The 19,079-nt window shown below is 37.1% G+C and overlaps 1 protein-coding gene across 16 annotated transcripts in view; it reads left to right on the top strand.

The window, feature by feature from the left end:
- Nucleotides 1-9,086, top strand: part of C2CD5 (C2 calcium dependent domain containing 5) — a 66,174-nt gene extending 57,088 nt beyond the window's left edge. For 10 of the 16 annotated variants that reach the window (XM_032208197.1, XM_032208204.1, XM_032208200.1 and 7 more), the window contains 5 exons: nt 4,405-4,455; nt 5,432-5,533; nt 6,374-6,564; nt 7,535-7,681; nt 8,371-9,086. In XM_032208197.1, the coding sequence (XP_032064088.1) occupies nt 4,405-4,455; nt 5,432-5,533; nt 6,374-6,564; nt 7,535-7,681; nt 8,371-8,502 (623 nt within the window). In that variant the 3' untranslated portion in view covers nt 8,503-9,086. The remainder of the gene's footprint in view (nt 1-4,404; nt 4,456-5,431; nt 5,534-6,373; nt 6,565-7,534; nt 7,682-8,370) is intronic. The other 6 variants (XM_032208193.1, XM_032208202.1, XM_032208207.1 and 3 more) reach the window with 3 other exon arrangements.
- Nucleotides 9,087-19,079: the final 9,993 nt, after the last annotated feature.

Raw genomic sequence — 19,079 nt, 5'->3', positions numbered from 1 at the left:
TGAATTTTGTAAATATTTTTGCTAAAATGTTACAGCTCCTCTTTTTCTGTTATACCAGTTCTGTAAAGGAGGATGTCTACCATGTTTGTTTGTATTTTCAGAGGTCAGTTTAATTTCAGCAATGATATTCTCATTGTGTTGTATTTTTTTATTATAATACATTTTTCTTTGCTTAACTTCTAATTGTTAGTGCTATGATAATACCAACCTTTCATCCTCAAAAAGAGGAGCTACCCAGAAATTACTGACCAGGATAAACTTTTGAGTACCAGAATGTTTCTGTAGTAGAGACGCTTCAAAACTTGCACTCTCTTTCACTGAGGCACTGAATACTTGGTTTTTAAGTACTGGAGCTCAGTGTTCATTGCTCTATTATTGTGTCATGATTTTGAGATTCAGCATTTAATACACAAAAAGGGAACCTGTGTGTTAAATACTATGGCAAATTCTATTGATTAGTCCCATGTGTAACAGTCTCTGTTTTTTTTTTTTTTTGTTTTTTGTTTTTTGTTTTCCTCCAAGTCTACTGGTTATGGTTGAGGAAAATAATGTAGCATTAATATCACTTATGTAGCAGCAAAAGTTATTGCTTGAAGGTGATGCAATTTTGTCATTTAGCTTGCTTTTAGTTTTGTTTAAAACAATCAGTGCATTTCTTTAAGTTCTTGAAAGCAAGATGTTCTTTATAGGCATCAGTTATCTTATTAGCCTTTTGATTTAAAATGTCATTCTTGCCTGTACGGTATAACTGAGCAGTAATGTCTATTCATTGTCCCTAGACTGTGCTAGTTGTAAAATAGGCACTGACCAGTAGAGGGTAGCCTGCTTATGTGTATAACTCTTCTGGGTAGTCTTTACAATCGATGTTGTACTGAAGTTCACTTCAGAGGCTTTCAACTAGATAATTATTTAATCTGTCATTTCTTCACAAGTAGGCATTGAGGCTTCCCAGTAGTTATACTTACTTAGCAGTTTGTTTAGTATACTGATGACCTTTTTTCCTTATTTTTCTGTAAGATTGTTATTTTTTCAAGTATTTTTATACAACCTTATTATATAATGACCTTATTATATATATTATATAAAAAGTTACTTCCCTTGAAATAAACAAAATTTGATAGGTTGTTTTTCACTTAGCAGCTTTTAATTTTTGCATTAATCCAGCTTAAAATAATTCGTTAGGGAGAGATTAAAGAAAAAACGGGAAGGGGAAAGTCATGGTTTCATCTGAATTTTTCTTCTACTCTCAAAACATAAGATTCTCAAAACTGATAGCTTACAAGAGGATTGTTTGTTTTGAGTTCTTTGGTTTTTCCACTTCTGTTTTTGCATTTGGCCTGATTTCCATATTAGTTAGTTGCTTATCTTGTTCTATGCTGCTGGTGTGCAGTGTGGAGAAACTCGAGTACTCTTTAGATACTACGTGTTATTACATGAGCTGAGCTGAAAGTGAGTTAGGAGCCTTTTCCTGGGGAGTCTTGCTCATATCTAGTGGTGTTAGGAGTTGTGTGGTCCTTCTTTTCCCACCCCCAGCAGTGGAATGTGGGGATTTTTGGGGGGTGATAGGGTAGGAGTCTGACGAAGGACTTGAGGAATCTACTTTTCTGTTCTCACATGCCTGTGTATTGTCAGGGCCCTGAGGATGACTGTAAAGTTTAAAGGAGTTTAACACTTACTAGGACACTAATGTAATCTGTTAGAATTAACAAAATGCTATTTTACGTACAGGTGTCGAATCCCTGGCCAACAGGCAGGCACATAAAAAGAGTGATGAGAAATTTTGCTTTATTTTCTGGTTCTAGGTATTATTCTGTGATGCAAAAGGGCTTTTCAAAAAACATGCCAAGGAGCAGAAAACATAAAAATAGATTACATATGTACACTGTAATACTCAAACAAGACTTAAATATTGTACCAAGTTATATGTAACTAAATACTTCTACTGTGGCATAGTTTGTTAAAAAAATGTTACCATGCACTGTAGTATCTAGCATACAGTATAGTAATTACAGAGGTTGTGTTGTTTGCAGTGGAGTTGAGAGTGATGCTTTCACTGGACTGGATGTCATTCCTTATTACCATGAAAATTGTTACTTGTCAATAACAAGTATGAAGGTAATGCAGCTGAATAATATTTTAGACACAAACTGCAAATGTGGAGTTAAGTTCTCCAATTTAGTTTAGCAATTTTCATAAAAGTTTTGAGATTGAATGAGGTGTATGTTATAGCCTTGGAATAGAGATTAAGCCATTGTGTATGATTGCTTTTCTAGCGCCAAATCTCATGTACTGTTTAAGCAATATGATCTTTGAACATACAGAGTTTGACGGTACTCAACAGTAGAATGTTCCAGATGCATCTAATCTAGCTATATAGATATATATAGGAAGGGGGGGAGAAATTCTAACCTGTACTTTGTATATCAGTTCCTGATATGACTGTAAAATTACCAGAAAGTAAAGAGGCAAACTAGGGTCTATTAAGATGGACTATTTGTAGTTTAGTCCATATCTGTGAGGTTTTATTTTCTTCAAAGATGTTCATAAAATCATCTGTAATCGGAGAGCTGTGTGTGTGTGCAAGTGAACATAGGAGAAGAAATGTAAGTTTTGAAAAGCATTGGATGTCTGCCAATATCCTGTTAGATGTTCTTAATTGATGTGAGGTAGGGTTAGAATGGTGTTAAATGGCTTTTGCTGTGCTTGGATTGATCAGAAAATGTGTGAGACTAGAGACATGTATAATAAAATAGCTTTCTGTTAAAGTTCTGACAGTCCTAATGTCAAAGGTTGAGGCCTGAGTATACATTATTCTTCTAACACATTCTCTGTAAGACACTGCTACCCTGGCTGACATCTGGTCTTCACAGTGAATGGTTTCTTTTAGGGTAACATTTGCAGTATCCTCATTCCTGTGTTGTTTATTCTTCAGTATAAGTCATAGGGAAAAATCTTAGCTGTTGTTATATTGTTCTTAAACTTACCAGCAGCAGTGCATAAATGTTGCCAGTGGTTTAATTGCAATTGGTATTAAAGCCAGGCTTTCCTAATTCTCCCGAGGACTTAAAGATTTAATATTTCACTATGAATGGGATTCATGTGAACAAAAGTGCTTGTATTTACTTCTGATCTTACCTAGATGACTATTACAGTTGATGCAGATAAATAGACACTACTGGGACACAGAATAGCTTATCCTAAAATAAAGGTTCATTTTAGGATCAGATGCATCATGCCCTAAAAATGTCTGCCCCTTCTTATAAAGGGAGCAAGAATGATTAGGTATCTTAAGTTGGAAGGAAGAATCCATCATCCCTTTCATAGAGACTCAGCATGCTTGCCACCTCTTCAACACACAAGCAGGAAAAGTTGTGTGCCACTCACCAGTTCTTGTGTTATGACACATCACTGTAAGTAGGACCTTTTCTGCTCACTGCTTATCAGAGATGTTGCTATGGTAGATTGCCTAAGTTATGACCGTTTTGAAAGTCTAATCTGTTATCGTGATAAAAGATGCAGAAGTAATAACTGTGAGGTTAAATAGCAGCTCCTGGCATAATATAGACTAAATTTATTTTTGCATTCAGATCGCATTTTAAGAGTTACTAGAAGTTGAAAGGCCAGATAAAAGTTAGACTGACACCCAGTTTCTGTAGTGGCAGACTGTAGCAATAGACCATAAATTCATCTACCAGAAGAATGAGAATCACAGTCTTCATTGGACCATTATTTCTAAGAACTTTATTCCTGTGCTGCGAGGGGTGATGAGAGTAAATGTGCTGGAAGTGATGGGTATATTTACTTGTTTCTCTGTTATTGATTAAAGAACTGGTAAGTGTGCCAAGAAAAGTGTAAATGGGATGAAAGGCACTTCTTACAGGAAAAAATATAGATGGCAATTCTGATCACTGACTTTAAGCTTGCTGTTTCTTGCTGTTACTTGTTGAGCTTATTTATTGCCTTGTGTTCAAAGAAAAATCATAATTGATCTCAGTTTTTCCTTTTTTACTGACAATCTTTGCTGTTGCTTAAGGGATGGCAGGGGAAAAAAGTTGGGTATTCCTTTATTTCGAATAAACTTTGAAGTTTGACTTCTGTAACAAACTAACATAAACTCTTGTTTGTTTACGTTAAGCTAAATATTAAATGTCTGTACATAGTATATTTGCTGTCAGAACTGTTTAACAAATAAGCTTTTTGCAAGACAGATTTAGTAAGCTATACTAATTTATAATTAATTTGTGTTATCAAGGTACATTACATAGCACAGTATATATAGAAGGTTTTTCTGATATTTTACTCTAAAACTTTTTTGTAAAAAGAAGGCTGTTAGTCACATCCTACATGACTCTCAGTTATCAGTGCTCATATATTATCTGAGTGAAATTCATTTTATTTTAATAGAAGTCCTGGAGGGTGCAAGTTCCCACACAGGTATTCCTGCTGCTCAGAGAGGTGAGTTTACTTAATTTAGCCATATGCCAGAACAGAATAAGCATTCTTAGGACATTGGTATACTCTTTTTGGATGTATCTTAATCCAGGAAGTGTTTACTAGTTAACTGAGAATGCATGCTCTGGTGTGGCTTAATAATATCATAGTATTTTGATGTTTTATAATTACAGAAGTCAGATTTCTTAGTAATAGATGTGTCTCTGCCAAATATATTGAGATCACTTTATCTGCCAGAAAATTAGTTTTCCGAGAGAGAGCTTTTTTGCTTTTAATGCTGTCTTAATTTAAAGTTAGCATGTGTTCCTTCCATTTCTTCAGGATGATGAAGAAATGGTGTTTGCAAAATTTTTGTTTTTAAATAAATGCAAACACCACTGCAACTAATACCAAAAAGTCATAACAGAAACAACTCTAGTCCTTGTTGTAATGATAATGTCGGGTGGGGAAGAAGGATAGAATTTTTGTTAAGGAAAATTCATTTGTGTTTAAAACTGAGGTGCTGTTTCAGCTTGTGACTCTTATTATCATCACCAATGTTTTTTGCAGTCTCTGGGTTAGTTAGTGGTAGTTAGGAATTTTAAATCACTATCTGCAGCTCTTCAGGAGGAAAAGAATAGCAATGAAAATTAAACAAGACTTAGATAAGCTTAAAGAAATGAGAGCTTAATACCTAACATGGGATTTAAAAATAAAATCTAGCATAAGGCATTAATGACTGTATTTGCATGTTTTTTCAGTGATGAAGTCCCAGTCAGGCATTTGGTTCACAACAGTGACCTCACCAGAAATCGGTACACTGGTTTGGACAATTCCAGACCTATACTGTAACTTTTCCTTTAAACAGACCTGGAAAGGGATGTTCATTCTCTCTCAGACAGATAATTGCTTCCTCAGAAGGAGCATTGAGATGAGCAAGAGACATCATCCATATTTTTTTCTTTGTTTTTTTCTTTTGTTTTTCTGTCTGTGTTTTCAGCAACGTCAATTGATTACAGTTCCTTTGCAGACAGATGCAACAGCTGGATAGAGCTCATTAAACTGAAAGCTCAGACCATAAGGCGCGGATCAATTAAGACAAGTAGGCGGCTGTTTCTACCACGTTATGATAATCTGAGACATATCTCTGATTTCCCAGTGGTGAATAGTGAAGTTTCTTGCCCAGCAGTAGTATTTCAGACCACATATAGAATGAATACCTGAGTGTGAAAACTGCCGACATTGTTAATGTCTGTGTAAGCTAATACAGGGTTTATGAACCAGTATCATAAAGAGCAAAATACAGTATTTCTGTTCACTTAGTAAAAATTAGTTATCAATAAATGTGTACGCCTACTAATTATATAACATACACTGCATGAATGTAGGTGTATGTATGATCTTGGAAAATTTTTGGTGAGAAACAGGAAGCAATCACCAAGGTGACAGTCAAGGCAATGGTCACTAAATTAGCAAGTGGTGAGTTATTTTTCAGCAGTTCTTTGGCCACAGGTCTGACTATCTTGCTTAAATTAGTAGAGATTAATATCTGTTTTAATGGAAAATGCTGCACTGGGGAAACACAACAACTTTCACACTTCCTATAATAATTTGTTCCTTCAGCAGAATATGTGTTTCAAAATGTTGGCACTTTTTTCTTTACCTTCACTTTATAACTGATTGTTGTATGTGCAGCTACTCGCCTCAATGTTTTCTTTTGCAGGAATGCCACTCTTCCAAATAAATTCCATTTCAGCTTTTTGTCTCCTTTTGCATGCATTGCATGATAATTTCCTTTCTCACATATGGCTGAGCATCACAGGCAGCTGAATGTTGTCACCAAGCTATTTGGAAACCATAAAGAAGAGTTGTTGTGTGTTAAAAAACAGTGATTGATCTTTCTTGATAGTTACTTTCTCTTCTTTCTTTTTCATCTTTTTAGCTGCTTCACTTGATAAAGCAAGTCCATTGGCTGAGGGATACTTACGGCATCGTTCTTTTCCATCATGTGCTAATTCTACTGTCTCAGTTGTTAAGATGACACCTCTTTCTTTTATACCTGGAGCAAAAATAACCAAGTATCTTGGGATAATCAACATGTTTTTTATACGAGAAACTACTTCTTTACGTGAGGTGAGCTGTGTATCAGGGATTTGCACTTTGTTTATTATAATAATCAAGGCTAAGCATATAATGTCTGCAGAGGTTTGAGTTGAGGTATGGCATAGAGAATTGATTTTTTTTTTTTGTCATTTGAGGCTAGGTGCTGAATGGGGATTGAGTTGTATCGTGTTGCTTTTGTCGTAATAGAGCGTTTCTGTGTTCGGCATTGTTAAGAAAGGGCTGCTTACCCTAGGGCCATTGTTGATGGCTGTTTTGGGTATAATATTAAACCAATAAGTTCTTAAACAGAACTATGTGAAAAAATGGATCTTACTGGCAGTGGGAATTGGGACAACTGGGAGTTGGGATCTGACTGGCAGTGGGACTCCAACAAATTGTATTGTATTGCCCCAAGGTTGTGACAGAGTCAAAAGAATGGTCATTATATCCAACTTAAGTAGTATCGTCTCAGATTCTACAGAAGCATAATTAGCTATATTTGTGTTTGTATTGCTTTATACTTTGGTTATGGTAGTTGGTGACAAAAGGTAGTGGCCATTCCTTACTATTCATTTCCTGAAAGTGTAAATGATTCTTAGTCCTCGGTGTAAATTATTCTGTGTCTGCTACACAAAAAAAAATAAAATGGCAGTACTCTGTCTGATGAAAGAAGAGCTCATTACTCAAATGTCAATTGAATATTGCATGCTCCTGCAAAGGTGTAGGAATATCTGAAAAGAATGGGGTGTATGTACTACACTTACTACAAAGAATATCAATCACAAATGGATAACCTAGTTGTGATTCTTTTAGTCAAGCAGTAAGTTCAATTGGTCTGTGTTTTATCTGTGATAGATTAAACAGTGAATGGGTTTCACATTCTGTACAAGATGCAATTTCAGATTTACTGAAATATTCAGTGGATAAAAACGTAAGGAGAGTATTCAACATCTTATTGCAATATCTGACATAAAATACTTTTTCCTTTTCCCCATTATAGGAGGGTGGTGTCAGTGGCTTTCTCCATGCTTTTATCGCTGAAGTGTTTGCAATGGTGAGAGCACATGTTGCAGCTTTAGGGGGCAATGCAGTTGTCTCATACATAATGAAGCAGTGTGTTTTCATGGAGAATCCAAACAAAAATCAGGTAAATTATTAAATGAAACTACAGTGCTCATATTAGTATGACAGAAATATTTAAAAAAAAAATAGAGATCCCTGTACAGCCATGTCTGCATAGCACTTCGGGATCTCTCATAATGTTTCTTTAAAGACACCAAGAGCTTTCTGAACACCCACATTAACATGAAACTGCAGATATGCTTCATAAATACTCAAATGGTATTGATGTTAAATACATAAAATACTAGATTTGCTAGGATGAAGTAAATGGTAGGAACCATAGAACACAGCAGTGCTCACATAGAGCACAGTAGTGCTTAGCTTTTCTGATGCTGCAGTGTTAGTATTTACATTATTTTCACATGGAATTAGTCCATTTTGAACACAAAGGGATGAAGCTTTATTAGAAGAGAAAACCACTGAATTTGGTTGTCTTGGTGTGTGAAATAAATTCAAAACAGTAGTGGAATGAACAACCACCCAGGTATTCCATTTTTGTTGTTCTTAGGAGAATCTATCTGCATGTTCGATAGCATGAGAGGATATAAAAGGGATATGGCGGAGATTGCCATACTTATAATAATTTGTCTTTCTAATAATTTGTCCTTCTTTGATCTCTGGCAATTTGTATCATCTGTTTAGTTATATGGTGCAGATTAAATAATTATTTATTTTATGTTTGGTAACTGTATGTTGTCTTTTTTTTATTCCTAGGCCCAGTGTTTAATAAATGTAAGTGGAGATGCAGTTGTCTTTGTACGTGAATCTGAGTTAGAAATACTACCAGTGCAACCTTCTACAGTTGTTTCTCAACCTGCAAGTACTGGAGGAGATGTTACAACGTGAAGACAGAAAAACTGAAATGGTCTCTGTCAAATAGATTGTTTAAAATATGGGAATGTTAGGTTTGCATCTTCAGAATCAGTATCTCCCATCAATATCATCAGCCAAAATCTAAGACAATCACTATATTTTGTCCTTCAGGTTTATGCAGTAGTCAGGACAGCATACTGGCAGGTATGCTCTGATTTTTTTGTTAAAATTACAGGACCTTTCAAACCTATACGGAAAGAGAAGCACCCATAGAAAACTATGCATTGAAATAGTAGGCATCACATGAAAGTAAACAAAAATTCAGTTGTATTTTTCAGCTGTTCAGCAGGCCCATGATAAGTTAAAATTCAGACCCATCTCTGAGTTTGCTTACTGTATTAGCTGATTCTCAGCTCAGTTTAAAGAAAAAAGGGGGTGGGGACCAGCTGAGAGTCCTGTATTAGCGACCTTTGCTGGAGAACCCAGAGATACAGGATAATAAAATGTGAAGCCTGAACTTGTTTTAGATCGTACAGTGAGGAGAGAAAGAAGCAGCACCTAAAAGTTACAATTTGAATTTCTGCACACTAAAAATATTTTTCAACTGTTTGAGAACTGCTGTGTTTTGTTTTGTTTTGTTTTTAAATTGGTAGCATATGAAATATGTTTTGGGTGTCTTTTTGGTTTTTTTTTTTTTTTTTTTTTTAAAAGCTATCAGACCATAATGCTCTTCTGATGATCCCTATGACTTAAATAAATAAATAAATAATGGGTTAGGTGCTGTTACAAGATTTCACTTCAATGTTGACAAAAAAAAAATCTTTTTATATATGAGGTTCTATTAAAGAATTGTCATAAGGCTGATTACCTTAAGGAATGATTTTTTGCAAGGATGACATTAGCAGTTCTCTGAAAGTATACAGAGGTATAGTCTGGCCTCCTTTCCATTGGAGATGGGAAATGCCTGGCTAATTAGAGACAGACATATATTTGCGATGCTAATTTCTGCTAGTTGTTCTTCTCTTCCGGTACAGTAAATGGGAAATGAGGGTACTGCAAAAAAAAGGAAATTTGTCATTCCTGGTAAATGTCTGAAAGGCAGTGATATTTTAGTATAAAAGATGCAAATCTTTGATCTGAAGATGCATTCTTACTTAAATCTGACTGTCATACATGGAACTTGAACAAACATGTAAACTTGAATGTAAATATTCTGCTTAGTGTTGAAATTAAGCAATGGCATGGTTATTTGTTAAAATATTTCATTGTAAATGAGCATGGAAATCATTCTTTGCACAATAAATTTGTGTAAAAAATATCTTGCCTTTTTATAAGTATAATAGCTAATGTTTACACTGGATATGTACTAAAAATGTCACGTCCCCTTTCTCCTCAGGGAAACATATATTTTTAAGTAGTGTTACAACCTGCTTATTTAAATTTTGTTGAGTAATTTTATTTAAAGTGTTTGAGTTTGGTGCTTACACTTCTCTCGTACAGCTAATTGTTTTTCTGAGTTTTGTAGCTGTTACGGCCAAAACTACCATAAGTTATATCATCAGTGAGTAGTTGCAGCTCTCTTGATTATTTTGCAAGGGAAATCTTGTTCCCTTTGAAGCTGGTGGCAGAATAATTTTGTGAAGGTCTTTGATCTGGCACAAGTTGTTTTCAGTATAAATAATCAGCATTGCAATACTGACTGAAATAGCAGAGTAGCTTTCTTACAGAGGGGAGGGATTTGGTAGCTTCTATGGGAGTATCAATGCCATCTTTTTCATTTCGTAGCTAGTTAAAGAAAGTTTACATTTTTCATCTACTGTGTTTCATTAGAGCTAGAGTAAACGCTTTCTCATCTAGAAAATGTAATTCTTTAATTGTTATTCCTGAAGTGACAAATATATATATAACTGTTACTAATTGATATCCAGCTTTCCTCATTAGTTCAGCTGGATTAACCTAATCTGTAGGAAGTTGTATACTTAATTTGCTCTATGCAGTTTCTTCTTTAAAAAACAACACACAACTAATACATTGAAATACGTAGGGCATTATATCTAATATATTTCTCATACTTAAAAAAAGATCTTACAAAATTCAGGCAATTATTAGAGGATATTAGGAAAGGAAAACTAAAACACAGGGTAAATACGTAAGTCATCTGTGTGCAAAACACCTTTGAGGAGTTAAGTGCCTGCAACTTCTTTTCCTTAGCTAGTTCACAATGGCTGAAAATCATGAAATTTGTTTTTACTCCTTTAGTGATGATAAAATGACCAAAATGTTGATTGTGAGAGAATCATCGAAGTTCCTGCTAAAACAGGAGCTGTTAATGGAAGATAATCCTTTTTACTACTCAAGTGGGACTTCCAGATGCAAGGTGAAAAACAGTATTGAGATATTTATGGCTGAAGCGTTGCTGCTTTGTCAGGAGTTTTACCCTACTCTGAGAACAGCTGTTTGGGGATAGGAGCTAATGCAACTTGCTGCTTTCTCTTCATTTGAGAAATCCAAGTTGACAGAGGGTAGAGTGAAAGCAGCCCTTCTTTCTGCAGTGGTTGAAGTGCCACCTTCACAGTGACTTGGAAGCTTGTGGAGAGCGCTTGGTTCCTTTTTGTTGTTCATATGGGTAGATGGAAGCTCGGATGATTGATCTAAGGGAGTAACAGAGCTTTCTTGACAAGCATGTTACGGATATCTAGGCTAAATGCAGCATCTGCAAATCTGTTGAGCTTTAGGTTGCATGGGCAAGAAAACTTATTGCCTCACAGAATTTGTGGGTTTGGGAGGTAGGAGTTTCATCTGCTCTGCAAAGCAGCAGTGAGGCAAATTAAGGGTAAGTGGCGTGCCTTGTCTGTAGATGAGTGTCAGGCTCTGGGGACACCAGCAGCTCTTACAGTCCCTGTCTGGCCTCTCCCCAGCACCCCACATCAGCCCCAGCCCTGGCAATGCCACAGCAGGGCTGGATCCAGCTCCCCACGGCCCTGCCTGACCACCCTGCTCCTGGCTGCCCAGGCCCTGTCCTGCTGCCCCTGGGGGCCTGCACCACACGGGTGAGAGCTGGGTTTTGAGGTGCAGGCTGAGACAGCATTTCAAATGCAAAACATGAGGTGTTCAGAGCTTGCATAACCTGTGTTTATTGTGGGGAGGCTGGAGTGCATGCGCAAGGTCTCAGGTGGCAGGAAGGGATGCTGCCTTTCAGGGACTCCTAACTCCTTTTCAGCTGTGTAAATTGTGCCTGGTGTGAGAGAAAGCCAGGCTGCTGGTCCTCATTGTTACCAATGACCCCATTGGCTAACACTTTCCATTGGTAGACCTTAAGCATTTCACAGAACTGGCTGGTATCTCACATTTTAACAGCTGTAGGAGCAGAGGTGTGAAGCAATGCGGTAAGGTCATGCTGGGAGCTGGTGGGAGAAGCAGGTCCCACTCCAGACATCAAAACGCTGTGCTTGTGAATAGGGTGCTAAAAATGAGAACTGGCCAAAGATGGATTTTTGTGGTGCTGGGTCTGTTGGCATTGTAGCTACACAATAAACACCTGGAAAATGGACCTGGGTCTTCACAAATGCAGCCACTGGTGATGACTACAGATACAAACTTCATGTGTTTATCAGTCCCTGGGCAAATTGCTCAATGGAAGCTGGAGCTTTAAATTGTTGATTTCACTTTGGAAGTGGGCTTTGTTTCAATTGACCTGCAGGCATTTAGCATGAAAATGCACATTCACATTAAATGGCTGACATTTACTTTTGTTGCAAAAGCATTTCATTAGTGCATACAGAAATATGCCCTTAAATTGTAGGGAGGGGAGGAGCTAGGGTGTTCAATTACTGCAATTTAGGTTTTATTTTCTTAAAATGAAATGCTCTTAATGCTTCAGCCAAGGAGAATCTCTGCCTAGAAACCTTGTGAGACTTGGAAACATCGCACTAATTACAACCTTGCACATGGAATATTCTCACACACACACCCACCCCAAAGAGCTCTTAAGTTTTGTAGGAGGGCATCTGAGCGCAGGAGGCTTTAAAGAGATGCCATTCCCTCCTGGCATGCACACGAAAATCCAGAGTGAGTAAAAGCACATGCAGACAGCAACCCTTCCTCTTCCCACTTCCCTCCTCTGCCCAGGCTGCCCTGTGCCCTGTCCCTCCCATGCACCTTCCCTTCCCGGGGTCCCACCTGGGGCAGCGCTTGCCCCATCTGTCCCTCTGTCTGTGATGGACTTGGTTTGTCACAGCACGTATGCAGCTGCTCTCTGCTTTTGCTGCCGTGCCACAGGGCCACTGTGTTTGGATTTGGAAATGCTAAATCCTGTTCACACTTCTCAGATGATGGCAGAGCTGTCAGAGTTGCACAACTGTAACTGAATTTTCAAGCTTTTACTGAAATTTCTGATCTTATTTATATTTTGGCTCCAGTCTAAGGGTTGGTGCTGTTTGCATGGGTGAAAATAGCTTAGAGAAGGTGAAAAGGAAAAGATGCTTATAATTAAATTGTCATAATCCCCTGCCTCTCTGTTCCCTAGTGCTCAGCTCCTGCCCTCATGCTGTCCACCCTGCGCTTAGTTACCCATTTGCACTGTCAGTTGAAGTTGGATGTGCAGCACGATGACAGTACTCTGGTCTGGAGAGATCTCTTGTTTATGCCGGAATCTGCAAATAAGCTTTTAAATTGTCACTTTTAATTTTACATCTATCAACTGCTAAACCTACCCAGAGGCCATGTGAAGGGAGTGAAACTTGGCAATAATGCTTTCACAATGTTGTTTCTGTTGACAGTGCCAGAGCACCATTTGTTGAAGGTGGCTTTTACTTCTAATGCTGTTATTGCTGTTGATAGTCTCCACAAAGAGCAGCAGAGCACATCTGCAGGCCAGCTAATGCCCAGGCAGGGTTAGGGTTTTCATTTCTCTAGTGCTATTGCAGAAGAAGGGCTGAGATAAAGAAGGGAAAGGCAAGAGATGTGTTAGATAAAAAGCTTAATGTAGACAGAAGAAACAAGGGAAGAACACAATCAAGTTGAGTATCTGCTGAGCAAAAATGATGGGAAGGAAAATAATTGGTTGAAGAGACAGATAAATAATGATTCCCCTACCAAAATAAATGAGAAATGCTGAAAATAATGTAATGATAATATGTTGTTTCAGCAATCAATGCAGTAATGTCTCACTCTTGCAAAGCATTTCATCAGTAGGCCTTGAAACACTGCAAAGACTTAGATCGATGTTGGGCCTTAAGGTGAAGGGGCATGGCTAGAAACAGACATTGCTTCTCACCGTGGCCTTGCCTGCAAATAAAATGACATTGTTTTAATAATGTGATCAGACTGGTGTGAGACAACATGTCATTAATGTTCCTTTCCTAGGAAGAAAGGTTTATCATGATTTGGCTGAGCTCATTATAGAATTTATCCTTTAAAAAAAGGCACAAACAAACAAACAAAAACCCTCTGAAATTAAAAGGTTTTGTACTACAACAGTTAAACCCGTGTCCAAATCATTTATGTTAAATGGGAATGGGGAAATAGCCTAGATGGAAGCTTGGATGGATCCTGGTGATAATGTCATTTCAAACACATGTACATAAATACAATCTATTCTGCAATAAACCAACTACATTGTCTCATTTAATTTAATTAACCACAAAGTCATTATTTCTTACAATTAAAAAGGTGTATGAGACAAGCAGCTGATCTCTCAAGCACCCTGGCTGTACTTAAGGGAGAAATTTCTTTGACAGGAAATGATTGGAGACTTTTCAAAGAAATTGCCTGAGCCATTAGGCAGTCTGACATCAGAGGTTTCAAGTGATTAATGACTTCAGTGGTTTCACCATAGATTTATTTGATACCAAACAGCCACTCTGTGAAAAATACTAACAGAGCGTCATTAATTTCTCCACAGTTCATTCTATTAAAAAATTGCATGGCTAATGGTTCTCAAATACCTGCTACGAGACATTTTGGGCTGCTATAAAATGAATATAATGCCAAATGTGTGTTTCTTTTCAAGTGATTGTGGCTGTGCAGTAAACCCCCACGATGGAAGAAGGCTGAGGAGAGATGGGCGAGGGCACTGTGCACATGAAATTCAGGGAATAATGCAAGGTGTGACTGACCGTGGCTGTTGCAAAGCAAGCTGCCTTTATCTCAGCACAAAGGGGGAGAGGATGATCTTTGTTTTACATAAACAGCCACCGTCAGTCGAGTGGATCAATTGGGGATCTGTTTCTCCCTGAGTTAGCACGACCATTACAGGAGAGAGTGAATACATGGCTCAGCCCAATCTAGAACCTTAAAACAACAACAACAACAAAAATTAACAAAAGGATTTTGAAAAAAGCAATATGGTCTGATTTGGCTTTAACCTACATATTCCTTCCCTGTGACTGGTGATGCCCAGTGTCATGAAGGAGAGCACATTATAGAGACCAGTAATGTGAATCATGTTGGTATTGTAACTGACCTTTGTACTGCAACTACTGTATTTTGCTAAGTGCAACTTACATGTGTATTGTGTTTTCAGTATGTTTTGTATCACTCTGTTAAGTCAGAAATCTCTTGTAACATCAAATATCTTCAAATAAGTAAATTTGATATTAAACATTTTGCCCTCTGCCTGTGGTATATATAAAATAATCTTGTCAGAGAGCATTGGGCTCTGACAGTGATAAAAATCAGTGGCTATTCTGGTCAGTTTGCTTCTTTTGAAACCTTCAAGTGAGTTCTTTTTGACAGCATTCAGCAGCAAATTCAAGCCCAGTCATTGAAACATCATTATAAAAGCTATAGTACAGTGCAGGGGATTTAAAGAAACTTGTAAGACAGTCACACAAGACCATTGCAGCTTGGGCAAAATGGATATCACAGCTGTAGTACTATTTCTAGCTTAACGATGAACAAGTAGGCACCAGGTTCCTACTTTTCTTGTTTCCTGCTCATTTCACTGTGACGTTTCCTTAGCTTTGAGCTAGATAACATGGCTCATCTGCTGGGGGTATCTCTGCTATTCAGAGTGGGCTGCTTGGCTTTGATGGTTTATTTTGTTTAGAAGTTTGTTCAGAATGAACTGTCATGTAGGAGCTTCAAGGAAATCAGAGTAAATATTTCACCAGAAGTAATGTAGCAGGGATATTAGAAGGTGGTAGTTAAAATGGAGAACCGTCTGAATGTAAAGTAATTGTTTGTGGAACGTAATCACATGGGAGCAATTTTTCTACTGTCTTGTGATTCTACTTTGGGAGGAAAAAATGTACACTCCAATGACAACCAAAGATATTTTTGGTTGGCTAGACAGATTTAATTCATATGATTTGCTTGAATGGTATAATTATGATATTAATTTTCATCATGTTGCCTAAATACAAGTGCCAGAAACAGAAGACTGAATTGGCAGCCACTGAAATACAGTGAACCCACAGGAAATGTCTCAGACTAAAGCAATCTACAGATTAAGAGTGAGTGGGAGTGAAGCATCAAGATAAAAGAAAAATATAATCTATGGCAAGGAGAGGAAATCAAATTAAATACAGATCTCACCTTCATTGCATTTTACTGGCTATGCTTACTTTTTCTCCCAAGAAAATCTCAAAACATATTAGCCCTAAATTTCTTAATGACAGGGAATTCAAATATTTCTGATCATTCTCTGGCATAATGTCTAAAAAAAAAGTCTTTAGCTGCTGAAGAAATCCTGCTGTTGTAGATAAGTGGGACTGAAGACTCCTAAAGACTCAGAATAGTCTTAAGGCTGATTAATTAGTGAAGAGAATGTAGAGCCACACCAAGGATGGATAAAAGTGTGCATGGCTATTAAAAATGAGGCTATATATCCAAGTGCTGGTATAGCTTCTAAGAGTACTGGGATCTTAGCTGTAAATTTTCAAAAATATTGAACGACGTAAAAAGAATGGAAATTCATCATTTGTAGGATGTAGGAAACTTTTAAAGATTTCATGCTTAGTCTTAGTTCTTAGTCTTAGTGTATGAGGGACTGAAAAGATTCTCAAAATCTACTTTCTTCCTCAGCTTTTCTGTTTTATCAATGGATATCAAGTCTATCTGTGGTACTTCTGGAGTCAAATAATTGTAACATGTACAAGCATACTCTAGAATGTGCATACATATCGTTGCTGTGGGAATTTTTACTTAAGGATGTGCAAATACATCAGTCTGACCTCATTTTTTTTTTAACTGATAAATAATCTAGCTAACATTTGAAGATTACACGGTAAGCATGTTGAGAGGCACAGCTGGATAGCTTACAGACAGACAAAACACACTGCCCATGAAAAACAGGTTATAAAATTTAAGGAAGACATTGCAAATTGAATATGGGTCTGCTACAGAGATAACACAGAAGCCAATAAAATAGTGACTCATGGGTGTCATGGTAGTCACTTTATTTCTGAAATGCTTAAGTTTATGCTTGAGCTAATTCCTATCATATTAGAAAACTGAGATAAATGAAGAGATTAGTATACCATTTTACAGTGCCTGAGTGCTCCTGAGAATTATCTGAGGACAGTTTGGTCCCAGGAGGAATATTCCTAGGTTAATGGATAGAACCAGGTGAATGTTGTTAGTGGACAGGCTGTAAATATACAAAAAGCTGAATTTCTCACTGCATTCTTCGAAGTTAGCAGTCAGTAGAAAGAATTTCATAGAATATTAGGGGCACACTTAAAAAATCAATGTAAACTTTAGATCTCCTCAATTATTTTTTTTTTTACCCCACACTGTAAGATATGTTTTGTTCCTTATGAAATTAGATAATATGCTTGCTAGAATTTGGTCTACAAGATGCTTGTTTCATTAAAGGAGTTGATGGGTAGTCAGTTCAGAAATGTCTTGCTGAGTTTTTCTGGGTTTAATGTACTCTTTCTATAGTTTTATAATGATATTTTAGAGCTACTGTGAATCATTTGAGTTTGTGAGTAATTAACCCCTCTGGAAATGTGACTCTTAAGGATGTCTCAGGTTGAATAATCATAAAATGAGTCATTGAAATTGGACACATTGGGAATATTTTGAGTTAATCATCCAAAAATCTGGAGTCACTGTTAGAGCAGATAATGACCCAAAACATAAGTGTATGTGCTTCTATGGTATGTGTCATGCAGGAAAATAAAAAATATCTGAATGAATCTAAATTAGTATTGTATCCAAGACAGAAGACTGAGGACTGCAGTTAAATTCTAGGACTGAAATTTTGCCAAACAATAGCCAAACCTAGTAATCGTAAAGCATTCAACTGCAATGAATAGAACATCCTTTATTAAATCATTTCTGTACTGATATAAAATGCTATTTGAAGATCCACTTAACTGTTTTTATGCATTCATTCCCTTTTCAGCTCCCAAGAACTAACTTATCTTTCTAAAACTACAAACACATAAAGAAAACACTTCCTGCATCTGAAGAATTATCTGCTTATTTGGCATTTATGGATTCTGAAAGTCTGCAGGAGAAAAAATGCAGACTTTGCAAGATGTTTGACACTTTATAATTATTGTAACTCCAAAACATTATTTGTACGAATAATAAGTCTAAGCAGCAATAAAGTATGTCTGTTTCCTCTAGGTTTCAGCTCTGGAAGTATTTTGACAGTTGGATCCATGGTACGCCTCTACATGTGGGCAGAGTTGTTTTTCTTTTGCTGCCGAAGCGAGGCTTTTAAGTTTGCTACAAATCTCATCTGTATGAGCAGATTTTCCTACTAAAAATCCTTTCTTATGCTCTCATTTTCTTCACACGGAAGGAGAGGGTTGCTATCCTGATTTGTATTTACTAGTTTCACCCACCCTCTGGAAATGGTTTCACTACTATTAGAGGGGTACCACAATGTCAAACACTACTTGCTGTAACAAAACTATGACAGCTGGGTCTGCAAGACAGAACTCTCCTCTAATCTTGAGCTAGCACACAGCCTGACACCACTTTGATCACTAATGTCCTTTTGGAGGCTATCAGCTAGGCACTGAGCTTGTCTTGAGCCATTCTGAGGGCAAGTTTCCCCTGATTCTGGTGTTAGCTGTTATAAATCATGACCACTAGAAGAAGGAGATCACCCCAACAACTGATAAGGTTGTAACAAAGCCTCTTGGATCTTTTCTTTTTTTTTGTTTGGGAATAGAAAGTATGTGATGATCTGTTCTGCCAACCAGGGGAGCTGCTACCTAAATCACCACCAGATAGCCAATATGAGAATTGTGGGAACTCCTGGTTACATTATAACTGTGACTTAGAAAGAGAAGTCACATCTCAAACCAGTTCAAGCCCAGAAGTTGAAGGCAAGTATCTGGAGAATTCAGCATCAGCTCCAAGATATCCACTGTGGAAATTTCTTTCCTTTGACTGCTTATTTGTGATCACAGGCTTTTTCACTTTTATACTCTTCAGAGGATAGGTAGCTACTGTATAAGGAAGGATTCATAGATAAAGTTTTCTGTCTCTGAAAAGGAACAATTCTAAAAGGGAGATGTTTAGATCTTTTTTATTTTATTTTATTTTTCCAGTTTGTGGTAAGATAATTGTAAGTAACAGCTTTCACTGCAATTCAGAGCTTACTGGTGTCCTGACATCAAAAAGCTTGATGGTTTCATGCAGTTTGG

This window comes from Aythya fuligula, chromosome 1, assembly GCF_009819795.1.
Source record: "Aythya fuligula isolate bAytFul2 chromosome 1, bAytFul2.pri, whole genome shotgun sequence".
Lineage (NCBI taxonomy): Eukaryota > Metazoa > Chordata > Aves > Anseriformes > Anatidae > Aythya > Aythya fuligula.
Note: the sequence above shows the minus strand (reverse complement) of the source record. Positions and strands in the feature narration are given on the sequence as shown.